The sequence below is a fragment of the Stenella coeruleoalba genome, assembly GCF_951394435.1.
Source record: "Stenella coeruleoalba genome assembly, chromosome: 6".
NCBI classification, from domain to species: Eukaryota; Metazoa; Chordata; class Mammalia; order Artiodactyla; family Delphinidae; genus Stenella; species Stenella coeruleoalba.
In genome coordinates, this window is record NC_137151.1 from 71,543,777 (window position 1) to 71,568,470 (window position 24,694).

The 24,694-nt window shown below is 38.3% G+C and overlaps 1 protein-coding gene across 1 annotated transcript in view; it reads left to right on the top strand.

The window, feature by feature from the left end:
• Positions 1-15,768: 15,768 nt before the first annotated feature.
• The window catches only part of MTX2 (metaxin 2), a 65,010-nt gene continuing 56,084 nt past the window's right edge, over positions 15,769-24,694 (top strand). The window contains exon 1 of the mRNA XM_079925265.1: positions 15,769-16,031. Coding sequence (XP_079781391.1) covers positions 15,992-16,031 — 40 coding nt within the window. The 5' untranslated portion in view covers positions 15,769-15,991. The remainder of the gene's footprint in view (positions 16,032-24,694) is intronic.

Sequence of the window (24,694 nt, forward strand, 5' to 3'; positions counted from 1 at the left end):
GGGGCAAGATTCCTTCCAGGGTGTAGGTGAGAGAGCTTTTCAAGATGAAAGATTTGAATAGAAACTTTAAAAAATGGGCAGGGATTGAAAAGGAATAGAGAAGGAAGACGGGCATTCTAGATGAGAGTAAAATTATGAACAAAATCAAGAATTAACAAGGAGTACAGGCGGATAGTGAGTAAATGTCTAAGTTGTATAGGGAAGTATGAGAGAAATGTAGAAAGCATGTCACTCAAAGAGCAGCTTTTTAGGAAGATTAATCTGGTGGTTACCTGTGGCATGATTTGGAATTGAGAGAGACTGGAAATGGTAAAATTGGTTGAGTCTATTTTATAAATTCCGGCATGAGGTACTGGCCTGAACCAGGGTGATAGTAGATGTACAAGGAATATGAAAAAAGATAATAGGAAATGAATGATATTTTATTATTTCACAGAGCAGAAATTGTATCCTAAGCCTTCTGATTTATAACTAATATATAAACTATAGTGAGACATTCTCTGAAATACATCACTGTAAGATCTTGTATTATTTTTCTTGAAGGTACTTTTAAAAAAAAATTATTTATTTGTTTGTTTTTTTTGGCTGTGTTGGGTCTTCGTTGCAGTGCCCAGGCTTCCCATTCTCGTGGCTTCTCTTGTTGCAGAGCACGGGCTCTAGGTGTGCGGGCTTCAGTAGTTGTGGCACAAGGGCTCAGTAGTTGTGGCTCACAGGCTTAGTTGCTCCGCAGCATGTGGGGTCTTCCCAGACCAGGGCATGAACCCGTGTCCCCTGCATCGGCAGGCAGACTCTCAACCACTGCGCCACCAGGGAAGCCCCTCCTGGGCCTTTTGACTCCATTGGTTTGGTGTTCTCCCTAACCCTCAACAGCGTCCCTCTCGTCTTCAAAGCACCCTCCTGCTCCCCCCAAGCTCACAGGTGCCGGCTTTAGAGTAATTCTCAGCATGCTGTTCAGCTGGGGCTGCGGTGTGTCAACACTAGGAGTACTCTGGCAATCTTCCAGGGTAGGAAAGTTCTGTTTCCTGTAAAATAAAAATAAAATTCCTAGATTCTGTGTTTGACTTTGAAGGCAGAGAGGAGGCTGAAGAAAATTGGTTTACAGTGTGCTCTAAAATTTCCAAAGTGTATTCCAAGATACATCTTGTCCTGAGGATCCCTTTGGAAAAAAAGATTGGTTAGGGCATCATTAGGTGGGACTTCCCTGGTGGTCCAGTGGGTAAGACTCCGTTCTCCCAGTGCAGGCGCCCGGGTTCCATCCCTAGTCGGGGAACTAGATCCCACATGCATGCCTCAACTAAGAAGTCTGCAGGCCACAACTAAGAACTAAATATACTGCATGCCACAACTAAACATGCTGCAGTGAAGATCCCACTTGCTGCAACTAAGACCCGGCGCAGTCAAAAAAAAAAAAAAAAGGCATCATTAGGTTAATTTACTACAAAACGTATGCAAAATATTTCTTTTTGCACATAGTATGACCTCTATTAAAATGAATGCTACAACTCAATGAACAGATTTTTGAGAAATCCATCCAACTCTTTGTTATCTGGCTTCCACTGTTACTATAATTTCTTTAACTTTTAGTTGGTTAAAAAAAAAGTGTAGAGATCTGCATACTGTTCTCTCTTATGGGAATTCATAATCCATGGAAGTATGTTAATAGCTCTGAGAAATCCTGTTTAATTTTGATTAATCCAATGTTTTTCAAAACTTTTTGCTCTCCATTAACATTTTTCGAATAATACCTGTTATCAGCCTGAAGGAACTAGAATGCTGGGAACTGAGCTTTGGGAAACACCAGAATTACCTGCATTCAATGGCGTTTGCTCAGGCCTCACTGACTTTGCAGCTTCTGCATAGAGGCTCACTTTTACTCTCTGGATCTTTCTTCTTTCTTGGCCTCTGTGACTTCCCTTAGTCTGATGTTCCTCCTACCACTGTGTGTCCTAGGCCTGGGTGTTCTTCAAAGTTCAGGCCTCAGCTTCCAGTTTTCATCTTCTTTTTAAAAACTCTCTTCCTTTGGTATTACATTCCCTCTCCTGGTTTCAATTATCATCCATACCTAGATTAAAAGAAAAAAATTCAGTCCCTAATACTTCTCCTAGCTTGAGTCCTGCATCTCAAAATGCCTCCAAAACATTTTCACTGCCACCTCAAATTCGACATGTCTACACTTCTCTTCCCACAATATGTGCCCCTTTCTGTGTATATACACAAACAATAACCAGTTACAGCTTATAAATTTGGAGAAAACCCCATTTTAATAGCAATAAAGAAGATTAAATACTCAGGAATAAACATAATAAGAAATGTGAAAAACCTAGATGTGAAAAGTTTAAAACACTCCTGAAAGCCAAAAATGTAGACTTGAACAAATGGAAAGACATTCTCTATTCCTGGATAGGATGAGTCAACATTATAAAGATGTCAGTTCTCCTTAAATCAGTGTATAGATTTAATGCAATTCCAATAAAAATACCAACAAGCTTTTTTTTATGGAGCAATATAAGTTGATACTGAAGTTCATGTGTAAAAATAAACATGCAAGAATATACAGGATAACATTCAAAATTTATGAGAAGAGAAAGACACTGAAGAAGATAAGTTACTTCATGTAAAAAGGAAGGAGGTTTTAAGAAAAGAAACATTTATCTGCTAACTTCTACAAAAGAAATGCAGGAACAATCAACCAGAAATAATGAGATTGGTTACTTATAGGGAGTGGATGAGAATGGGTAGAAAGAATGTGTACGATGAATGAGGGAGACTGACATTTCTCTGTGACCGTCTTTTTATATTGCTTTGACTCTTAGAACCATGGTAGTGTTTCACTTGCTCCCCCCTCCCCAAAACAAATAATTGAAATAAGCCAGGACTTGGGGGTAACCTCAACTAGAACATGAAGAGCCATAAATGAACCTAAATGTATTAAATGAATAACATAGTCACACTGAAATGTGTGGGGAAGAAAAGAACTAACTTAACTAACCTTGGAAAAATAGTTTTTTAGCTATAAACTATAAGGCTAAAGCCAAAAATCCTGCACAGAAATATTGTACTCTATTTAGTAAATTTGTTTCCCATGGAGATATGGCTTTGCAATTCTGAAACTACTTTATGTGTACACTATGATTGAACAAATAAGAAAATATATTGTGGATAATGCGAGCCAGGCTTCTCACTGTCAGAGAAAGAAGTTACAAATAAGGAAAGGGGGGAAGGCTAAAATGAATTTTGTGGTGTTGGATTAAAATTGAAGGTATCAGTATGAACTCATGGTTTTATATATTTATAATGTATATTTTATATAATGTATACATATATGTATTGTGAAAATAAAGGAAACCTCATCTGAACTGGAGTGGGGAAGTCCTGAAGGAGGAGCTCTCATATACTACCACTTGCCACTCCTTGCAGACTCCAGCAGGAAGAAGCTTGCTTTACACCTCTGCAGAAGGTGGAAAGATTTTTCTCCTTCCCTAGCCAATGAGAAACCACTACACTCAGCCAACCAGAAGCTACCACCACCCTGAACTCCTGCTCCCCTCCAATAAACTTTTGTGGCAGACAGCCCCTCCTAACCTCCTCCTTTTCTCTGTAAAAGAAGATGGCTTCTCCTCTGTTCTCTAGATTTGTCTATGTATGGTTCACCATGGTTTGCATGTCCCGAACTGCAATTCCTCTGCTATTCCTGAATAAACTTAATTTTGCTAGCTAAACCACTTACCATTTTGTTTATATATGTTGATATATATATATATATATACATACATACAGATATATGTGTTGATATATTCACACACACGGATGAATAGTTTTAGAAATAAATATAGGTGTGTGTGTGCATGCATTACCATACACACATTTATTTCCTACCTTTGTTCACTGAGTGGGTCTGAAAGCAATAAAAACCCAGTGGCATTGGGCATACCTAGCAACCAGATCTTGATTTCTAACTACCACTCCACTAAAAGAAATCAGGCTTCCTTAGAAAATGATTGATTCCATGGCTGGAGCAGGGAAAATACAAAATGAGCCTGGAACATCTTCTAGTGCTAGAAAATAAGGAAATGCTCAAAAAATGATAGAGCCATTTTGAAAAGACACAGGAATCAACTTGAAAGATCTACCAATAGATCTTCCCCAAATCTGGGGAAATTTGAGCAACAAAATAAACGATGATAGCTTTGGTTTATAACCAATAGAATAAAATTAATATTCATGAATCCATACTGATATAAATGAAAAATCAAATGAATAAATAAATAAATTTAAAAAAGAGGAGAAAGCACAGCCCTTTCTCAAAGTAGGATTCTATTTATAAATGTGAGAGGAAAGACAAAAGTAGAAAATCACCATTAGGCAAACATCAAAGTAGTAATTGTTGCAGGCAAGAACCATCAATGGGTATCAAAATTAGTGGACAGAAGTATGATCAGAGACAGGATTTTGTATAGTCTCAAAGTATCTTCTACAATGTACTTATCAATTACAAAATAAAATGTAACTGTGCAGTGGAGAAAACTCAGTATCTTAACCAATGATCAGATTGAACATGACCAGTAATAAGATGTATTGATGTCTACCCCTCATATGATGTATTGAAAAAGACACAACATCACTTCTGGGGGACTCTTGCCAAAAACTCATAACCTCAATTTATCATGGAAATATCAGAGAAATTCAAATTGAGAGACATTGTACAAGATAACTGAGCAGTATTTTTCAAAAGTGTCAATGTCATGGAAAACAAAGAAAAAGAAAACCGGAGAAACTGTCACATATTGGAGGAGACTAGAGACATGACAACTAAATGCATGTGAGAGCCTGGACCAGAAAAAGTAAGTTAGTAGGAAAACTGGAGAAATTAGTATAGGTCTGTAGATTCGCTAATGGTATTATATCACTGTTAATTTCCTGGTTTCAGTAATTTTATCATGTTTTATTTTACATTTACAAATGCACATACATTTTACAAATACATTACATTTACAAATACAATTTTGTATTTACATAAAATATAAAATTATATTTTTCTCTAAGATATTAACATTAGATAGAGCTGAATAAAGTTTATATGGGAACTCTGTACAATTTTTGTCACTTTTCTGTAAGTCTAAAATTATTCAAGACAATAGTTAAAAACAATTAGATAAAAGGACTTAACTACAGCTACTAGGAAGATATACTTCAATACTCAGGAATGGAAATTTTAAAAATACTGGGAAGGCTATGATACTAATTTTAATTTTAGGCTTGTTATTGTGTGTTTTAATCCAACTTACACTTTCCTTAATATGCTTTCTTACCACAAAATGATCAGGCAGTGCTGGTAAGCTTAAAGTGTTTTCCAGTGTGCCATTCTTTTTCTAAAAGCCTTATATCTTGCTGTTAACATACACTTCAACATGATGGACATTAAAGAAAAGTTGAAAGATATATTTTTAGCTTATCATAGGAATATATTGGCTACTTATATGACCTTTAAGTTGTTAGATACCAAAGTAAATTTATTATTATTAAAAAAAGTTCTCTTAGGTATCATCTTTTTTCATTCTGTCTTCATCGCATCTTAAGATACTGAGATTCGTTGTTTTTCACACTTGTGTTTATGTATGTGTGAAACTACATCTTTCTAGATACATTATATATGCAGGTTCTCTTTCTCAGATATGGGGGAGTTTAGCTACAAATCCTCTGGAGAAAACTGGATGAGGGAGTCCTGTGCAAAGAAACAAAATTCTCTTATCCCTCCTTAGCTAGTGAAAGGCCTTCCTATTTGAGTTTTTAATACTTCAGCTTTAGATTACAGTTGAGATGCAACTAATGTGCTTTGAGTGCTCCTCATACAGTACTTTTTCTCATGATTTTGGAGTAGTAGCCTAACACTGCTGGTGTTATAAATACGACTTTAAACAAAGCAAAGGCAGTTATTCTTTGTGATTTTATAGTTGGAATTAGGTTCTTTACTGACAGTAATATACAGACAAAACTAAATAGAAGATCTCAGTAAAGTTCATGTGGGCTCATGCGAATGACCGGGTTCAACAGCAAAGAGAGGAATATTCAGTCACTTATTAAAAACTTTCCAGGAAGAAAATGGGAAACATTGCTGTGATTGGTGAGAAGTGCTGCTTTCCAATATTAGTTGCTTCTATTCCTTTTGAGTTCCTGTGTTTTATTTCTGGGATACTGTTTTAAAAAAAGGGAAGCTGGTAAGATACCAAATGTTTCATGCTGAAATTTGAGCTGACCAACAGCTTAAAATCGTTGCTTTTAATTTTGAGGAGTATATGGTGAGATGTTTTCATTTTATCTAGAAAGGAAAAAAATAATGAATTGCCATGAACAGAAGCACGTTGTGCCCCTGAGAGACTGTGAGGTTCACACATGTGCCAAAATAAGGTTGCTCGTTACCCCTGTGAAGGCTAAGATATTTGATGAGTTTTCAGGTTACTGAAGGTGCACTACGTACCAGCCTAAGGAGTTAATTTTCAGACATCTAATTTCAGAAAGGCATTTGGTGTCCTGGCAAGGGCATTTCACTTACCCTGAAGAGTTGTGGTAGCTATGGCAACATAGCAACTTAAAATATTTCTTACGTCACATTGCCTGTGACTTTGAATGGGTTTGGACACTCATAACGCTTGTTACACTGTTGAAATGGCTTGTTTGCTTGTGCATCTTCTCAACTGGGTCCATCTCAATTAGATGGTAATTCAGAGCAGACACTGAATTTTGTTCACCATAGTATCTCCATGATCATGTTAAGGGCCTAGCATTACAAAAGGGGGGCCAATAATTACCTGATGAATGAATGAATGAGTGAATAAATCTCATGCTCTAATACAGATTCTGATTTGAAAAAAGGGCAAAGGAAAACAGTGGTGGCCATGTTGATGGACATAATCTTATAGATGCCAACTTTATATCAGAGGTGACCTATTTTTCCATAATGAGAACCTTTTCCTCCAAGTGTCTCCAAGTGTTCAGGCGTCCTTTCAAATTTCTGCTGTCTTAGGCCCATTCTTTACCAGTTGTTGGTGACACACATGTTGTAGACACTCTTGCTTCAGGTTCCTTAACCACTTTCCTCTTCAGCTTTGTTTAAGGGTTATAAGGTAAAACATGAAAACTCAGACAAAGTTTAAAGTCAATGCCAAACCATCATCAAAAGCAAGAGTCTCTATAACTAGTCTACAAAGTTTGCTAGTTTCTCCCTATTCAATGCACCAATCAGTATTTGACGATAGGAGTCACGCTTTGAGATATATCTCGTCCAGGTGTGTGCAGCATTGACTAAGGACATGCAATCAAGCAGTAATGTATTTTGGATGTTGTTCTGTCTGCACGTGTTCTTCTCTCGCTACTGTAGCAGTGAATCTCTGCTATGGAACATGCAACTTGTTAAGGCAGGTTCTCAAGAGTATAATTAAGGCCGTGGAGACCTGTACTGTGAGGCCTGCATGTAGACAGGCCAGCGTGCTTGTCCTCCTAGTCACCTTCTAAAAAGTTCTACTCAGTGTGATAAAAACACTTTTTTCCTAAGTTGTAAAAGTGGTAGAAAATACGGCAGAAAGTTTAGAAGACAGCCAAAAGAAAAAAGATCAAAATCCCATCCCTATGTTGCGACAGTTTTACCACATATGAGAAATCCCACCCAGTTATTTTTGTGCATATTTTTACATCGTGGTATTCACAATAAAATACATTTCACTTTCTGCTCTTATTACTTAACATTGCATCATTCATATTTTCCATGTTTCCATGTTGTTATATTCACACATATTATTTATAGCTTCAGAAAGCGTATATCCTTGTTAGCCCGCTCTGGAAGGATAATATATACACCAAGGGATGAGACAATTGTGTGTGGGTTTTTCGTTTTGTTTTGCAAACCTGTAAGTTTACTGCTCTAGTGATTTAGGACTGAGTTAGCTTATTACATTTATGTAAAAGTAATTACTTTTCCGTAAGTATAATAATGTCATAATAAATATATATAAATAATAAATATAACTTGTTGAAGGTATCCTCAGCTCTTCCTTTTAGTTAACACAATCATCAGAATTTCTCTCTCTTTCCCCCACCTCAGAGACTGTAGTTAAGACGTCATTGCATTTTATTATCCCCTTTGTAGAAATAAAAAATACCAAAGAGGTTAAATGGCTTTTCTAGTTTTAAAACAAGTGGCAGCCACAGTGTAGCACTCTTGAGTCTTACTGTAGACTGTGGTACTATGGTTTTGGCTCCTAGCATCTTTTCTTCCATTTTTACTTCTTATAACACGTCCCATTTCTCCCTGGCCTGGTTGATCACTGAACCCATTCACTTGGACAAAATATTAATCCAGAGGTGAGAACATCCAAGCAATTATCATTCTTCCCTGGGATTGATTTAAGGAAGTTGGGGTTGCCCGACTAGGAAGGTGTTAAGTCGGTGCTGCTGGCAGCTATCTTTCCTGCCATCTGGGAGAAGGTGTGTCTTCAATTTAAAAAAAAAAAAAAGCTGAACAGAGATGAGAGGTGGTGAGACAGAGAGCTGAAGCACTAAGGTCCTGGTTCCTAGAGCTCTTCATTCAGTTCTGGGAATTACTCTCGTGTCTTTTCTGCCACTATGAGGCAAAAAACTTAAACTTTCTTATGTTAGGTTTAATTGTGTTTTTATAACTTGCAACCAGAGAAGTCCTAACTCATTCAGTTCCTGTAACTGTAGATAAGACATTTATCCACCACCAGTGAAGAGCACCCTCAGTAGATACGGTTAAGAGACTCAGCTCCCAATAATAATGTAAAGCTGTGAAAATGAGGTAACATACATATCCTGCAGAATATTTTGGAAATTAAGCATTTTCACTTCTTTTGATAACCAGTTAATGTTTGAAGAATCTAGGCCCACTAGAATCGATAATGTAGATAGTTCCCAAAGTGTAGGCCAATAGACTTGCAGTTCATATGAGGGTGTGCTAACGTAAAATGCAGGAGGGTGGGATCAGAAAGTGAGAAAGGGGTAAGAACCTAATAGTCCTGGATTGACCATGATTTCTTAGGAATTAAACAAAATGCGGGAAAGAGGGGTTGAGAGAGATAAGAACCAACGGCTGTCACATTTCTGTACCCTTTAAAAAAAAAATCTCTGTAATATATTAGATTGCTTATAGTTGCCTACAGTTCCATTGTTTTTAAAGAAGTAAAAACTGTTAACAGATGAACAGAAAAGCTCTGGTGCATAACATGGTTACCTTAGTGTTTTAAACTATATTAACACTCTATTTGGATTGATTGAATTCATCATAGTTAATTCTGTTGATGGGAGTTGGGGGGGGAACTAATTTGACAAAAAAGACCTGAATTTATTATATCATTGTTAAGTAAATAGTATAATTTTGAAGAAATCTCAGCCTCAAATTTTCTCTTGCAGGCATTTTTGAAAAAAGAAAATATTTACATTTAAAATATTAACATTCTGCTACAGAAAAACGAAACGAAGATAAAATGCCTTAGTACTTTAAGCTTAATAAAGCATACATTCATCATGATCACTATATATTTTTAATTTAACATGGTAATATAAAATCCAGATTAAGACTTGAAAATGACATTGACAGAACAGTTTTGCAAGAAAAGTGATTTTGTTAGGGCAAACAGTAAGGCTGTTAGCGTCATGCATTAATATTTTATTTTAAATAATTGTGTGATTATCCTTTTAGTAACATATGAATTCCCTAGCACTTTTGTTTTATGACCTCATTCTTAGAAATTCCAGTGGCTTGTTTTCTTGTATGTTCCCTAATTGTGGTGATCTTAAACAGATCTTCAGTTTTAAATCTGCCAGTTGTTCTAATACAGATGCATAAATATATTTTCTCCAGTTGGCTATTTATTACAAAGACAGCTTGTTTGTGGGCACCGTCAGGACATCTGCATTTTATTGGATTTAATTTTTAGTAATAAAGACCTCCCACATTTATAGATTCTTTCCAGCACAAATTAGCCTGTGTGGGAAGCAAAGAACTATCAGTCAGGGAGAAAAAGTGAATCCATATGGTGCCAATGATTCTGTTTCCCTGGCTACAATGAAGAAAGAGTTGAGCGTAGACGGTTTCCCCTAGCAGATCTTTGTTTTTTTCTCAAAAGCTTGCTAGAACAGGATTGGTGTCAGTCCCAACGCAGTACCTTTCAGCCAGCCCAGCTCATCCATGTACCACGCATCAAGTCATAGACGCTCAACTGAAATATCGAGGGTGAATTCTCCTTTTCTTCTAATCTTGTTCTGTTTCTCTTACATGTGTGCCCAGTCCCTGGCTCTTGCCATTCTCTTCCATTTTGGGGCTCACCTGTGCCCTTTGTACTTGTTTTGTTTTTGCCAGTCCAAATCCTCAGCACTTTCTCAGGGCTTTGGTTCAGGTTCCCACACAGGGTCTATGATATGGAGAAATCTTTAAAAAAAAACGTGCTTGTGTCAAAAAGCAGTCAAAACATTCTATCTTCAGCTTTTTAAAGGTGACAAACTATACTTGGTAATAGAACTTGAACAGATGATGGCTATTCTTCACTTTTAAAAGTTATATATAATTCCCTGTTGTGAGAGAACAGACAGGAACTGAAAGTTTTTCTTTCAGTTGACACCAAAGTACCCGGAACAGTTCATTTCCCTTGGTCAATGTCATCCATGGGATGAGGAGGAAACTGGGCATAGCATGCATACACTTTACTATCAGTGTTAAGTCCTTCAGCACAAGAAGAAACCTATTATCTCTGCCTCTTGGCAACTCTTAATCTCAGCCAGAGAGAAGATGCTGCTTTTTTTTTTTTTCCGGTGCGCGGGCCTCTCACTGTTGTGGCCTCTCCCATTGCGGAGCACAGGCTCCGGATGCGCAGGCTCAGCGGCCATGGCTCACGGGCCCAGCCGCTCCGCGGCATGTGGGATCTTCCCGGACCGGGGCACGAACCCGTTTCCCCTGCCTCGGTAGGCGGACTCTCAACCACTGCGCCACCAGGGAAGCCCGATGCTGCTTCTTAAACACTACTATGTTTATGTCTCCGTGAGATTTTGGTAAATTTAAATTTAGTTTAACAAGTTTCCTAGCTGTAGAAGGTGATACAAATATTGATGACTTATCCTTAAAAATTTATTATCTAGTACAGTGGGTAGAACTGTGTTCCCTACCCCCCACCCCCAATAAGATATGTACACATTTCTAAACGCTGGTACCTGTGAATGTGACCTTAGTTGGAAATAGGGTCATTGCAGATGAAACCAGTTTAAGATGAGGTCATACTGAATTAGGGTGGGCCCTAAGCCAATGACTGGTGCCTTATAAGAAGAGGGAAATGTGCCCACATAGACACAGAGGGAGAACACCGTGTGATGACGGAGGCAGAGATTTGAGTGATGTGTCTATAAGCCAAAGAAGGCCAAGGACCGATTGCTGGCAACCCCCGAAAGCTACAAAGAGGAATTCCCTAAAAATTCTTCCCTGCAGCTTGGAGAGAAAGCATGGCTCTGTTGACACCTTGATTTCAAACTTCTAGCTTCCACATTTTTGAGAGAATAAATTTCTACTGTTTTTAGCCACTCAGTTTGTGGTTATCTGTTATGAAACTACTGCACTAGTTAAGGAGGCAGAAATGTGAACAATAAACTGTCACACAGTTTTAGAGACCTATGGAAGCGTAAAGAAAGGAGACATTGCTTTCTAAATGTCATGGGCAATAATTTTTGGAACATCAGGTTTCTTTGCAGAAACTTAGTAAGCTATCTGACTTTTAAATGTACTGTGTGATTCTTTTTTTATTGAGGTATGATTGACATACAACATTGTATGAGTTTCAGATGTACAGCTAAATGATTCCATGTTTGTATGTACAGTTGCAAAATGATCACCACAATAAGTCTAGTTAACAGTCTGTCACTATACATAGTTACAGAAGTTTTTTCTTGTGATGAGAACTTTTAAGATTTAGCAATTTTTAAATATGCAATACATTATTGTTAACTATGGTCACCACGATGTACATTATATCCCCTTGACGTATTTTATAACTGGAAGTTTGTACCTTTTGACTCCCTTCAGCCATTTCACCCAATACTTACACCCCGCCTCTGGCAACCACCAATCTGTTCTCTGTATCTATAAGCTTTTTTTCTTTTCTTTTCTTTCTTTCTTTTTTTGAGATTTCACTTATAAATGAGATCATATGTTGTCTTTCTCTGACTTATTTCAGTTAGCATAATGCCCTCAAGGTCCATCCATGTTGTTGCAAATGGCAAGATTTCATTATTTTGTATGGCTGAATAATACCCCATTGCATGTATAAACGAGTACCACATCTTCTTTATCCATTCATCTGTTGATGGACACAGGTTGCTTCCAAATCTTGGCTATTGTAAATAATGCTGTGAACATGGGGGTGCATATATCTTTTCGAGTTAGCATTTTCCTTTCTTCAAATGAACACCCAGGATTGGAATTGCTGGTTTGTATGGTAGTTCGATTTTTAATTATTTTGAGGAAACTTTATACTGTTTTCCATAGTGGCTACACCAACTTACATTCTCATCTACAGTGCACAAGTTTCCCTTTTCTCCATATCCTCACCAACAATGTTATTTCTTGACTTTTTGATGATAGCTGTTCCAACAGGTGTGAGGTGTATCTCATTGTGATTTCGAATTGCATTGCCCTGATGATTTGTGATGTTGAACATCTTTTCATGTTGGCCATCTGTATGTCTTCTTTGGAAAAAAGCCTGTTCAAGTTGTCTGACCATTTCTATTTTACTTTATTTTATTTTATTTTGGCTGCACTGCACAGCTTGTGGGATCTTAGTTCCCTGACCAGGGATTGAGCCCGGGCCCTGAGCAGTGAAAGCACAGAGTCCTAAACACTGGAATGCCAGGGAATTCCCTCTGCCCATTTTAAAACCATATTTTAAAAAATATTGAGTTGTATGAGTTCTTTATGTATTATAGATATTAACCCCTTAACAGCTATATGATTTGCAAATATTTTATCCCATTCAGTAGGTTGCCTTTTCATTTTGTTGATTGTTTCCTTTGCTGTGCAGAGCTTCTTAGTTTGATGTAGTCTCACTTGTTGATTTTCACTTTTTTTTTTTTTTTTGCGGTATGGAGGCCTCTCCCTGTTGTGGCCTCTCCCGTTGCGGAGCACAGGCTCCGGACGCGCAGGCTCAGCAGCCATGGCTCACGGGCCCAGCCGCTTTGCGGCATGTGGGATCTTCCCCAACCGGGGCACGAACCCGCGTCCTCTGCATCAGCAGGCGGACTCTCAACCACTGCACCACCAGGGAAGCCCTATTTTCACTTTTGTTGCCTTTGCTTTTGGTATCAAATCTAAAAAAATCATCACCAAGATCGATGTCAAGTTGCTTACTGCCCATGTTTTCTTCTAGGAGATTTATGGTTTTAGGTCTTATATTCAAGTCTTTAATCCATTTTGAGTTAATTTTGGTGTATGGTGTAAGGTAGCGGTCCAGTTTTATCCTTTGCATGCAGCTGTCCAATTTTCCCAGTATCATTTATTGAAGAGATTGTCCTTTCTCCACTGTATATCCTTGGCTCCTTTGTCATAAATTAACTGACATATACATTGGTTTATTTCTGAGCTTTCTATTCTGTTTTATTAATCCATGTGCCTGTTTTTATGCTAATACCATTCTCTTTAGATTACTACTGCTTTGTAAAATAAATAGTTTGAAACCAGGAAGCATGATGCCTCCAGCTTTGTTTTTCTTTCTCAAGATTACTTTCGCTATTTGGAGTTTTTTGTGGTTCCATACAAATTTTAGAATTGTTTGTTCTATTTCTGTGAAAAATGCCATTGGAATTTTTATAGGGATTGCATTGAATCTGTATATTGCTTTGGGCATTATGGACATTTAAAAAATATTAATTCTTCCAATCCATAGCACAGAATATTTTCCATTTATTTGTGTCTTCTTCAATTTTTTAAAATCAATTATTATTATTTTTTATGTTTATTTATTTATTTATTTTTGGCTGCGTTGGGTCTTCGTTGCTGCGCACGGGCTTTCTCTAGCTGCGGCGAGTGGGGGCTACTCTTCGTTGTGGTGCGTGTGCTTCTCATTGCGGTGGCTTCTCTTGTTGCGGAGCATGGGCTCTAGATGAGTGGGCTTCAGTAGCTGTGGCATGCGGGCTTAGTTGCTCCGCAGCATGTGGGATCTTCCTGGTCCAGGGCTCTAACCTGTGTCTCTTGCATTGGCAGGCCGATTCTTAACCACTGCGCCACCAGGGAAGTCCCTATTTTATTATTTTTGATGGAATTGTAAATGGGATTGTTTTCTTAATTTTTCTTTATGACATTTTGTTGTTACTGTATGGAAACAACAGATTTCTATGTATTTATTTTGTATCCTGAAACTTCACTGAATTCATTTATTAGTTTAAAGTGTTTTTGGTGGTCTTTAGGGTTTTCTACATTTAATATCATAGCATCTGCAAATAGTGACAGTTTTTCTTCTTCATTTCCAAACTGAATTTCTATTATTTCCTTTTCTTGCCTAATTGCTATGGCTTGGATTTCCAATTACTGTGTGATTTAAAATGAGTCACCTCATCACTCTGAACCTGTTTATCATCAGTGAAAGAGGGGCTTTGGCCCTCCAGATGATCTCTGAAGTCTGTTTCACTTGTAATATTTCATTCCTCTAAATCTGTAATATAGTCTGAGTTTTCTTGAATTGTTTATGTATAATTTAAAAAGTTATTAGGTTAAGGGGTAAAAAGTCACCTATGGGATTTAGGTGTCTCCACTTCCTGCCCCTCTTACCCCTGAAAGGGATGAACTGAAGTGTGTGACTAGAGTATTTTATTCTCCAAGATGAGCTTCATTTCAGGTGTACAGAGATGAAGGGCAAACTTTTAGCTTAGGTGCTGCTCAAGCCGCCTTCTCTCTGGCAAGCATGTTTGAATAAAGAAATAAACACTAACGTCTGTCCATGGACTAATCAACCTAACAGTATAGTTGAACAGAGGAAATTAATGTGGGTTTGAATCTGGGCTTGAGTGGACTCCCTGCACAGGCAGTTTAAAATCCCTAAGCCTGTTTCTTTATCTGTAAAATGGCAATAACATCATCTTATTGGTCATCTAGAGGATGACATGAAATAGAATACTGTACATATTTTTTAAGTGCCTAGTATCCAGTGGACACTTAAAACTGTTACTTGCCTTGATGATATCCCTTATTTGTGGAATCTAAAAACTACAACAAATATTGTATTTGTGAATATAACAAAAAGGAAACAGACTCACGGATATAGAGAACAAATTAATGGTTACCAGTGGCGGGGGGTAGAGGCAATACAGGGGTGGCGGAGTGGGAGGTACAAACTACGGGGTGTAAGATTAGCTACAGGGATGTACTGTATCAATACAACACGGGGAATATAGCCAATATTTCGTAATAACTGTAAATAGAGTTTAACCTTTAAAACTTATATAAAAAATAGAATTAAAAAAATCACCAACCTATACAATTAAGAGCAAACAAATGCTTGTTGTTTGAAACGACTTTAAAAAAAAGTTACTTGCTTACAAAATCCTCGCTTAGAAAGGAAACTGAAAACGTCTGGGGTACCCCCGCCTTCCGGGTAGGCTGGAGTCCGGAATCAAACACCCTTCTCCCCTCTCCCTCCCCTCCCCCCGCCCACCGGCGGCCCCCAGCGGCCGTGAGCCCGGAACAGCACCGCCGGGAGGAGTCAGAGGCGGGGCCGGCGGAAGTGCTTGCTCGCCGCTGTCAGCTGCGCCGGAAGTTCCTGGCCTGGCCTGGAGGTAACCTTAGGGTCTTCGCCGCAGGAGCAGGCACGGCCGCCGCGGGGGTGGGCTTTTCTAGTCCGAGCCTCAGCCGGTGCCAGGTCTGTTAGGTGCCAGGAATCGCCGGGGTGCGCAGGAGTTCGCTGAGGTTCCCGGGGAGTAGGAACCGCGGGCGCAGGGCCGCCCAGCCGACATGTCTCTAGTGGCAGAAGCCTTCGTCTCGCAGATTGCAGGTAGCGTGCATGGCCGCGGACCCGGACGGAGGCGGGGACCGGCGTGGGGCAGTCGTGGGGAGCACTGTGGGCTTTAGGACTGCAGGTTTCCTCCAGCCTTGCAGCATTAGACGCTGAACTCAGGCCTGGGGATGGAGGTGGGCACTGACTACCAGCCGCATCTCATAGATGAGAAGACGGAGGGGGAGAAATTTGGCCAAGGTCACCCGGTAGGACTGGGAGTTCCATCTGTCTTTCCTGGGCACTGCTTTGTCCAGCTGCCCACTGGGTCTGGACGTGTTGGGGTGCGTGGAGAACGCCGTGGGTTGGAATTAAGGTAGGGGCGTGGCCACAGGGGCAGGGCTTCCGAAGGCTTCAGTGATTAAGTATGGGGGCAACCTCGGTGTGGGACCTGAAGTTTAAGGTGATTGTCACTAGTGAGTCGCCATTGTCATTTGAGTGGCCACCGAAGTTTCCTTTCCGAGCAGCACAGTATTATCATTTGCTACGTCTCTAGGATTCATTGACACATTTTTAAGTCTACATGAATTTTTTGAAACACCTTTGACTTGACGGACTGAACATGACTGATGTAAATAGATTTATAATGTATTTCTGTTATCGAGGTTCTTATTTACTGTAGTGAAAGAAATTACATATTGTTGAGAAAGTGAGGAGACTATTGTAAGTGTAGGTTGATGGGTCACCGTTAATCTTTAAATGGAGTTAACCTTAAACAGCCTAGCAGTATTCTCACGGTGAGTATGGTAAATATTCAGTCACGAGGATAAATAGGTACATTTACAATAAGGTAGTATTTTTGAAATGGAAAGTACTGAATGTGTTACAGAATTTGCCAAAATGTTTTTCATTGCATTTGTGTGAACATACACTTCTTTTTTTCCTTTTTTCACTTAAAGACTGTTTTCTAAAAGAGAGGGAGGCTCCCACTAGATTGCAAGCTTCATAAAAGCTGGGATAATACTTACTTTGTCTCTAGTATCCTTTTTTCTTTTTAAAATTTATTTATTTATTTTTGGCTGCCTTGCGTCTTCATTGCTGCGTGAGGGCTTCTCTCTAGTTGCGGTGAGCAGGGCCTACTCTTTGTAGCGGTGCGCAGGCTTCTCATTGCAGTGGCTTCTCTTGTTGTAGAGCACGGGCTCTAGGCATGTGAGCATCAGTAGTTGTGGTACGTGGGCTCAGTAGTTGTGGCTCGTGGGCTCTAGAGCGCAGGTTCAGTAGTTGTGGCGCACGGGCTTCGTTGCTCCGCAGCATGTGACATCTTCCTGGACCAGGGCTAGAACCCCTGTCCCCTGCATTGGCAGGTGGATTCTTAACCACTGCACCACCAGGAAAGTCCCTGTCTCTAGTATCTTGAGGACCTGTCAGTTGGTGCTCAGTAAATATTCGTGACCTGAATCAATGAATATTCTTGAGATTTCAAACAACGATTATTTCTATTTATACCATTTATGTTTAAAACAAATTAGATCATTAATTTAATTTAGATTGCTGCTATGTTAAAATATTTCAGTGTATGCTGATATTAGTATACTGTATTCCCTAATGTGTGATTTCTTTTAAAGAAAAAATGATGAATATCTTTTAGTAAGCTTTTAATAAGTTTGGAACTTTGCTTCCATTAGTGAAATTTAAGAATTTCTAGGAATTTTATCAGTCTTTCATCTTAGCTTTTTGGAGTGGTCACTCTAGGAGGAGGCGTTTATAGATGGATAATTCAATAAATGGTGTTGGGACAACTCGTAAGTCATAACATTGCTAGAATAAATTCCAGATGAATTAAAGATTTAAGTGTAAAATAAGAACAAAAACCAAACTGTAATAAAATAATTAGGAAAAAATATAGGAGATATAGCGTAGGAGGCCCAAGCAAGACACAGAATTCAGAGTTCATGGAAGAAAAAAATTATGGATTTTATTGCACATAAATTTAAAAAGCTTTGTACAATGAGAGACATAAGTTTCTACAAATTAAGAAAAAGACAGTCCAACAGAATCAAAGATAAAGGACAGGAACAGGCAGTTCACAAAAGGGGAAATGCAAATCAGCAGTGAAGGTATGAAAAGATGCTCTCCACTAATTTCCACTCAGTTGGACCCTCAAAGTATTGGTGAGTCTGTAAGAAATCACTGCCTTTTGGGAACTTAACATAGCAATATTTATTTAAATGCTGTTACTTGACCCAGAAATTCTTCTTAATGAGATTTATCTGATAGAAATAGAAGGACCAGTATTTAAAGAAATATACAACAGTAATAATTGTGGTATTATTTGTAATAGCAAAAACCCAGAAATGTCCTAAGTTATGGCATGCCCACATTATTACAGATACTAAAAATGAAGAGGTATATCTGTTAAATGTATTGGCTTGAAAACTCTGATTATCTTAAGTAAAAACAAGTTATAGAATAGTGTATGTGTGTATATGTATATAGTATGAACCCACTGTCGTTAAATAAACGAACCCTGTATAAACATGTATATGTAAGCAAAGAAAAATGTAGAAGAATATTCAACTAATTTTAACTAGTAATGTCAGAGTAATAAGGTTAGGATGTTGGTGGAGTGAGAATATTTTACTTTTGAATTTAAATGGTTCTAATTTTAAAAATTTGAAAGATTATATTTTGGCAACAGCGAAAAAAGGGTGGCTATACCAATAATTTATATGAAACCTTGTATTTGACTTGTAAGTGTGACTCAAATCTAACAACTAATCACAGCAGTCTGCTTCTGGCAGTAATAACGTTGTTCTTGGAAGAGATCAACCTCAAGAGATTAGAGATATATATCTACATAGTCCCGTTATAACTTAATAAGTAAATGTGAATCTGTTTTTGTAGTTGAGAGCTCTGTTTTTTAATGTGTTTAACACTTTGCTTATTATTCTTTCTTTCAGTGGGCCAACAAACTGGTATTTCTTTTGGAAACATTTAACGACATCTTACATCTATCTGTGCTATTCATGAAGTGCCTTCCTTGAGAACCTCATTCTTAAGGACATCTTTTTGAAAGCCTTCTCTGAACTCCCCCATTTAAATGAACCTTCTGTCGCTTTACCACTAGTGTATCCCTCACCAAGTCCTCTCAGTTCTTACTCCTTATTATGACTCAGTAGCTATTCTCTCCGTCTCCACTGCTATATTATTACCTTAGTTTACAGCTTTGTTATTTCTTGCTTGGATTACTGTAGTAGTGTCTGAATAGGTTTTCCTGCTTTCAGTCTGTTCTCTTTCTAGTACAGCCTCTACACTGCAAAGCCTCTGTGGGTTTTTGTCTGTTTGTGTTGTTTTATTTTTATTTTCCTAAAATGCAGATTTAACTCCTCTTGTTTTAACACCTCATTGGTTCCCCACTGTCAGTAGACTGGAGTGAGGCATACAAGAGCCTCCGTGAGTTATTCCAAGTCTGTCTCTCCAGCCTCATCTCTCATCACTCCTTTCCTTGAACTCTTGCCTTTCTAAACTATTAGTAAATAAATAAACTATTAGTAGTGTCCATTTTTGGCAAATGTTGCCTTTTCCCTGAACTGTCCACTTTGGTTGGATAACTCCTGTTTGTCCTTTAAGACTCTGAGCACATTTTAGCCTGTAAGTCTACCTGACATTTTTTTCCTGTGTAATAAGAAAGGTTTATTGTTTTTTTTCTTTTTTTCTCATAATAAAAATGATACATTACTACTGTAGAAAATGAAAACAATCCAAAAGAATACAAAGTAAAAATCACCTAAAATCATAAATTTAAAATCTCATCCTCATCATTAAAACTTTGGTGAACAAAGCTACCTCATTTACTCTCCCTACAAATAAAAAAAATGAACATAAATAATATATAATATGATTACTTTTTTGTAATCTGTTTAGTCATGTAGCATATCGAGATCTCCTTCCATGTCTATGAATGGACTGACATATATATCATCATTGTTAAATGGTTGCATTAGTATTTCACGGTAATGAAGAAATCATAATTAGCTTATCTAGTCTTATTATGATGGGTATTTGGGTGTTGTATTAATTCGGCCTGAGAAGCAGAAGTGGTAGGAGCTCTAGCGCTACTTCTAGCTCTGTATACACTCACACACACACACACACACACACACACACCCACCCCTCATGCACGCACGCACGTGGAACTGGCTTATGCTGTTGTTGTGGGGTTGGCCAAGCAAATGCTAAGTCCAAAGGCAGACAGCCCTGAAGGGGGTCCAGGAAGAGGAGGGAGCACGTGCCACAGGTGCTGCTTGCAGGGCCCGAGCTCAGGGAGGACTTAGGTCCTCTGTTGGTAAGTTGGGCCCACCCAGGATAATCTCCCTTTTGATTAACACAAGGTCAGCTGATCCTGGACTTTAATTATATCAGCAAAATCCCTTCACAGCAACGCCTAGATTAGTATTTGAATAACTGGGAGGTGTTTGCTACAAAATGGCTGTTGCCTCCCTTCTGTCTTCCCAACACCTGCTGGAGGATACCCCTTGTAGCTCACCCTAATAAACAGTAGAAAGGGTATTCTGGCAGATGTAGTTCAGTCTAGCCAGTTTCACGTACCTCAAAACCATCACAGGTGTATATGACTTTGTAAACAGTGCTTACAAATACATATTTGTGTATCTGAGTAGTTTCTTTGGATAAATTTCTTAAAGTGGGAGAGAATTTTGAATTTTTCTTTTAACTCAGTGACATGGAAATAAATGGTAACTTATGATTTTGAATTAATAGCTTGGATCTCTAGATAATGATATGCTAGATTAAGAACTTTAAAAAGAGGATGAAAATAGTCCTGGATATTGAGTGGTTTTCAAAATCTTTTGTAATAGCGTATGTATTTTAAATTTTAACTTGTTTTTTTAACTGGCAAAATTTTCCAATACATTAGTCGAGTTTCAGGTTAAAAAAAATTATTTTTTTCAGATAGTTGGGTAGGCACATATCCCGGGGAAGGATTGAGTATTCCCATTTGGGTTGTATGACCATATTTGGAGTAGTTACTGTAGCCGAAAGGACAGAGTACTGTGATGGACAGGCCTGACTCACTTGCCCATCTCTTTACCAGGAGCGACTCCAGTTTTTAGGGCTCCACAGTGCCACCAGATACACGCAAAAAGCTTAGAGAGGTGCTGAGCGCTAAACTGCAGGAATCTCTTACAGTGTTGATCACTTCCTTCACCTTGCTTTCTTCCTGTGGACTTGGAAGTGAGAGTCAGACCTGGGTTCTTATTCAGCTACTTGCTAAATGTGTGACCTTGGGCAAATTACTTGCCTTTTTAAGCCTCAGGTTTCTTATTTGCAAAGTGGTAAAGATAATTATAGATTATTTAAGGAATAGATGACAAAGGATAGAAAATGCTTGGCATTGTGTCTGGGACATAGTAAGCACTCAATAAGTGTTCATTAATATTATTTTTAGCTCATTTACCTATCAGTTTTTCTCTTTTACTGGACTTTGCTTCTGTCTTCCTGTGTGAAGATATAAGTTTGGTAAAGCTTTTAAAATTACCTATAAATAGGGCTTCCGTGGTGGCGCAGTGGTTGAGAGTCCGCCTGCTAATGCAGGCGACACGGGTTCGTGCCCCGGTCCGGGAGGATCCCACATGCCGCGGAGCGGCTGGGCCCGTGAGCCATGGCCGCTGGGCCTGCGCGTCCGGGGCCTGCGCGTCCGGAGCCTGCGCTCCGCAGCGGGAGAGGCCACAACAGTGAAGGGCCTGAGTACCGGAAAAAAAAAAAATTACCTATAAATAGAATACATAATTTATTTCAATAATATAAAACATCTGTAAACAGTTACTTTTATTAAAATTACTCCTGTAATAAATTATTATAAGATATTTGTTTCAAGATTATACCTTTGATAAGTTCCAACCATATTTATCTTCATTATATAATTGGATCTTCAGTATAGGTCATAGGTATAAATACTCTGAGACTTTTTCAGTGGTGATTTGTTTGTTAGCATTGCCAAAAGGTTTTAGCCTTAAAAACTTAGCTGCTAAGTATCTGGTTGATGATAAGAGTAAGCGTCCTTTTTTTTTTCCCCTTTTCTGCGGTACGCAGGCCTCTCACTGCTGTGGCCTGTCCAGTTGCGGAGCACAGGCTCCGGACGCGCTGGCCCAGAGGCCATGGCTCACGGGCCCAGCCGCTCTGCGGCATGTGGGATCCTCCTAGACCGGGGCACGAACCCGTGTCCCCTGCATTGGCAGGCGGACTCTTAACCACTGCGCCGCCACCAGGGAAGCCCCTAAGCGTCCATTTTTGACCGACTGTGCTAGATGATATATTGATACATAGTTGCTAGTATTAACAATTTGATCATGTTAGGCATTTTTCTTGTTTTATGGATGAGGAAATTGAAACTCTGTTAGGTAATAGAGTATAAAGGTTAGGAACAAGGCCATTGGAGTGAGACAACTGAATTCTAAGCTCAGTTCTGCTTTCTGTTTTATGATCTTGGGCAGAGCTTTCTAGGCCACAGTTTCCTTATTTGTGAAAAGGGGATAGTATATTTTATAATGTATTCTAATCACCGAGGGTAGTACATGGTATGTTCAGTATGTGGTAGTTTGTTACTGCTTTTGTTCCCTAGGTGCCTCTGAGGATGTTACCTTTGTACTGTTATCCCTTTACCATTTTGGTCAGCAAAATATCCAAAGTGTCTTTATTTTTATTAATTTCTATACCATCGTTTCTGAATGATCTTATTACTTCACTAATGTGTTGATATAGTTTAAGCATATTAGTTAATTTCATCATACTATGATTATTAATCTTTTGAAATCAGGACAATATCTGTTCTGTTCTTTATTTAGAAGCTCTGTAAACTATGTAAAGGATGAAAAAGAAGACTTGGAATATTTCATTTATCTCATTGTGGGCATGCAGGTGCTTAATTATTTAAATTTATTATTAATTTCATTCTCGCAGTTGCATTAATTTATGGTATGATCTAGGAAAGTAGTTTTATAGGTTCCATGGCACCGATATATAAGCATTTTGAAAGTAAGTATAATCAATATAGGCATGTTTAAAAAATTTTGTTTTTATATCAGTAATAAAGTGCTTTTTATTCCATCTTTCTTCCACATGAATACTGGGAAATTTGGACTTTGAAAGCATCTCAGAAGCGTCTTAGAGGCCCAAAGTGGAAACTATGGGTTAAAGGTCCTTTGTAAGATAGAAGTGATGCTATTGCTCACAAGATATATTAAGAGTGAAGAAAATGATAGTCAAGGCTCTTACATCTGTATATCTAATATCTAATAATTGCAACAGATATTTGAAAAAATACAATGCGTTCAATTCTTTTGCTCTTGAAAATAAAGATATTTTGTTAGTTATTTGTAGTCCACATTCTGAGGATTCTCCAGTATTGAGGGAGGCACGGAGGAATTATTGAGAGGTTATTGAAGTGGCCATTACATTTCAGAGAATCTTTTTTCATTTGTATTAGTTGTATGAATAGACTCAGACCGTAGTGCTTATCACCTTGGCACATGTAAAGTTGATATTGAAGGGGCAGATGGAGAAGCAAAACAAAGACAAAATAGGTTATACTTTAGATTAGAGGCAAAATACAGTTTATTGACAGCAGTGTGACCTATTTTCTTTTATCATATGAACAGGTTGAAAACCAAATTCTTAAAGACAATGTTTATTTCCTTTTAGAAAACTTTGGTATGCTGTTAAGATCACTTGGAACGCTTGTTTTTGATCTCGTATAATAGTCCATATTAAGCATAATGTGAGTTTTGATTTTCTTGTGTGCTTCATTAACATTCTGTACTCTGAAATTACATGATTTTTCATTTTTAACTTAAAAGATTTTGGTGATGTATGCCCCATAAAATTTGTCAGTCTTTCTTCTGTGAAGACGTTTTTTTTTTTGCGGTACGCAGGCCTCTCACTGTTGTGGCCTCTCCCGTTGCAGAGCACAGGCTCAGGACGCGCAGGTTCAGCGGCCATGGCTCACGGGCCCAGCCGCTACGCAGCATGTGGGATCTTCCCCGACCGGGGCACGAACCCGTGTCCCCTGCATCGGCAGGCGGACTCTCAACCACTGCGCCACCAGGGAAGCCCCTTCTGTGAAGACTTCTGAGTTATTAATGTTAGCTCAAGCCTTTCATATATGAGTGAAAATTGAAAGAAAACATCAAACTTCTTAACATTTTTCAAACATTTTTGATATTTCTTGATAAGTAGTTTTCAGATGGGCTGAAGATGTCACATGAAGATGAGATATTAAATTCAGGCTTCTCATTTTTTGTTCAAAGACAGAAGTTATAATATTCAGCAAATCCAGCCACAGACATTTATGTGTAGAAGTTTCTGCCTTGCCAGTAAGAGAAATGCACATTTTAATTTTTTATTGCTTTGTAAATGATCCTGTACTCTATTCTTGAACATTTCTTATTTTTGTACGCTCTATAAATGAATCATGGTTTTGAACTTTCCTACATCAGTAATAAAAATGAAATTTGATTGGTTAGTAATAAAGAAGGTTCTTTTCATAAAAACAATCATTTTGTCATGGCAATTCCCATTAACTGTAACTGCATTAGCAAAATAGAAACCATAAAAAGCATTTCATTATGCTTGTACACTTAGCTATGTTTTTGTACTGATTATATATATATATATATTTTTAAACATCTTTATTGGGGTATAATTGC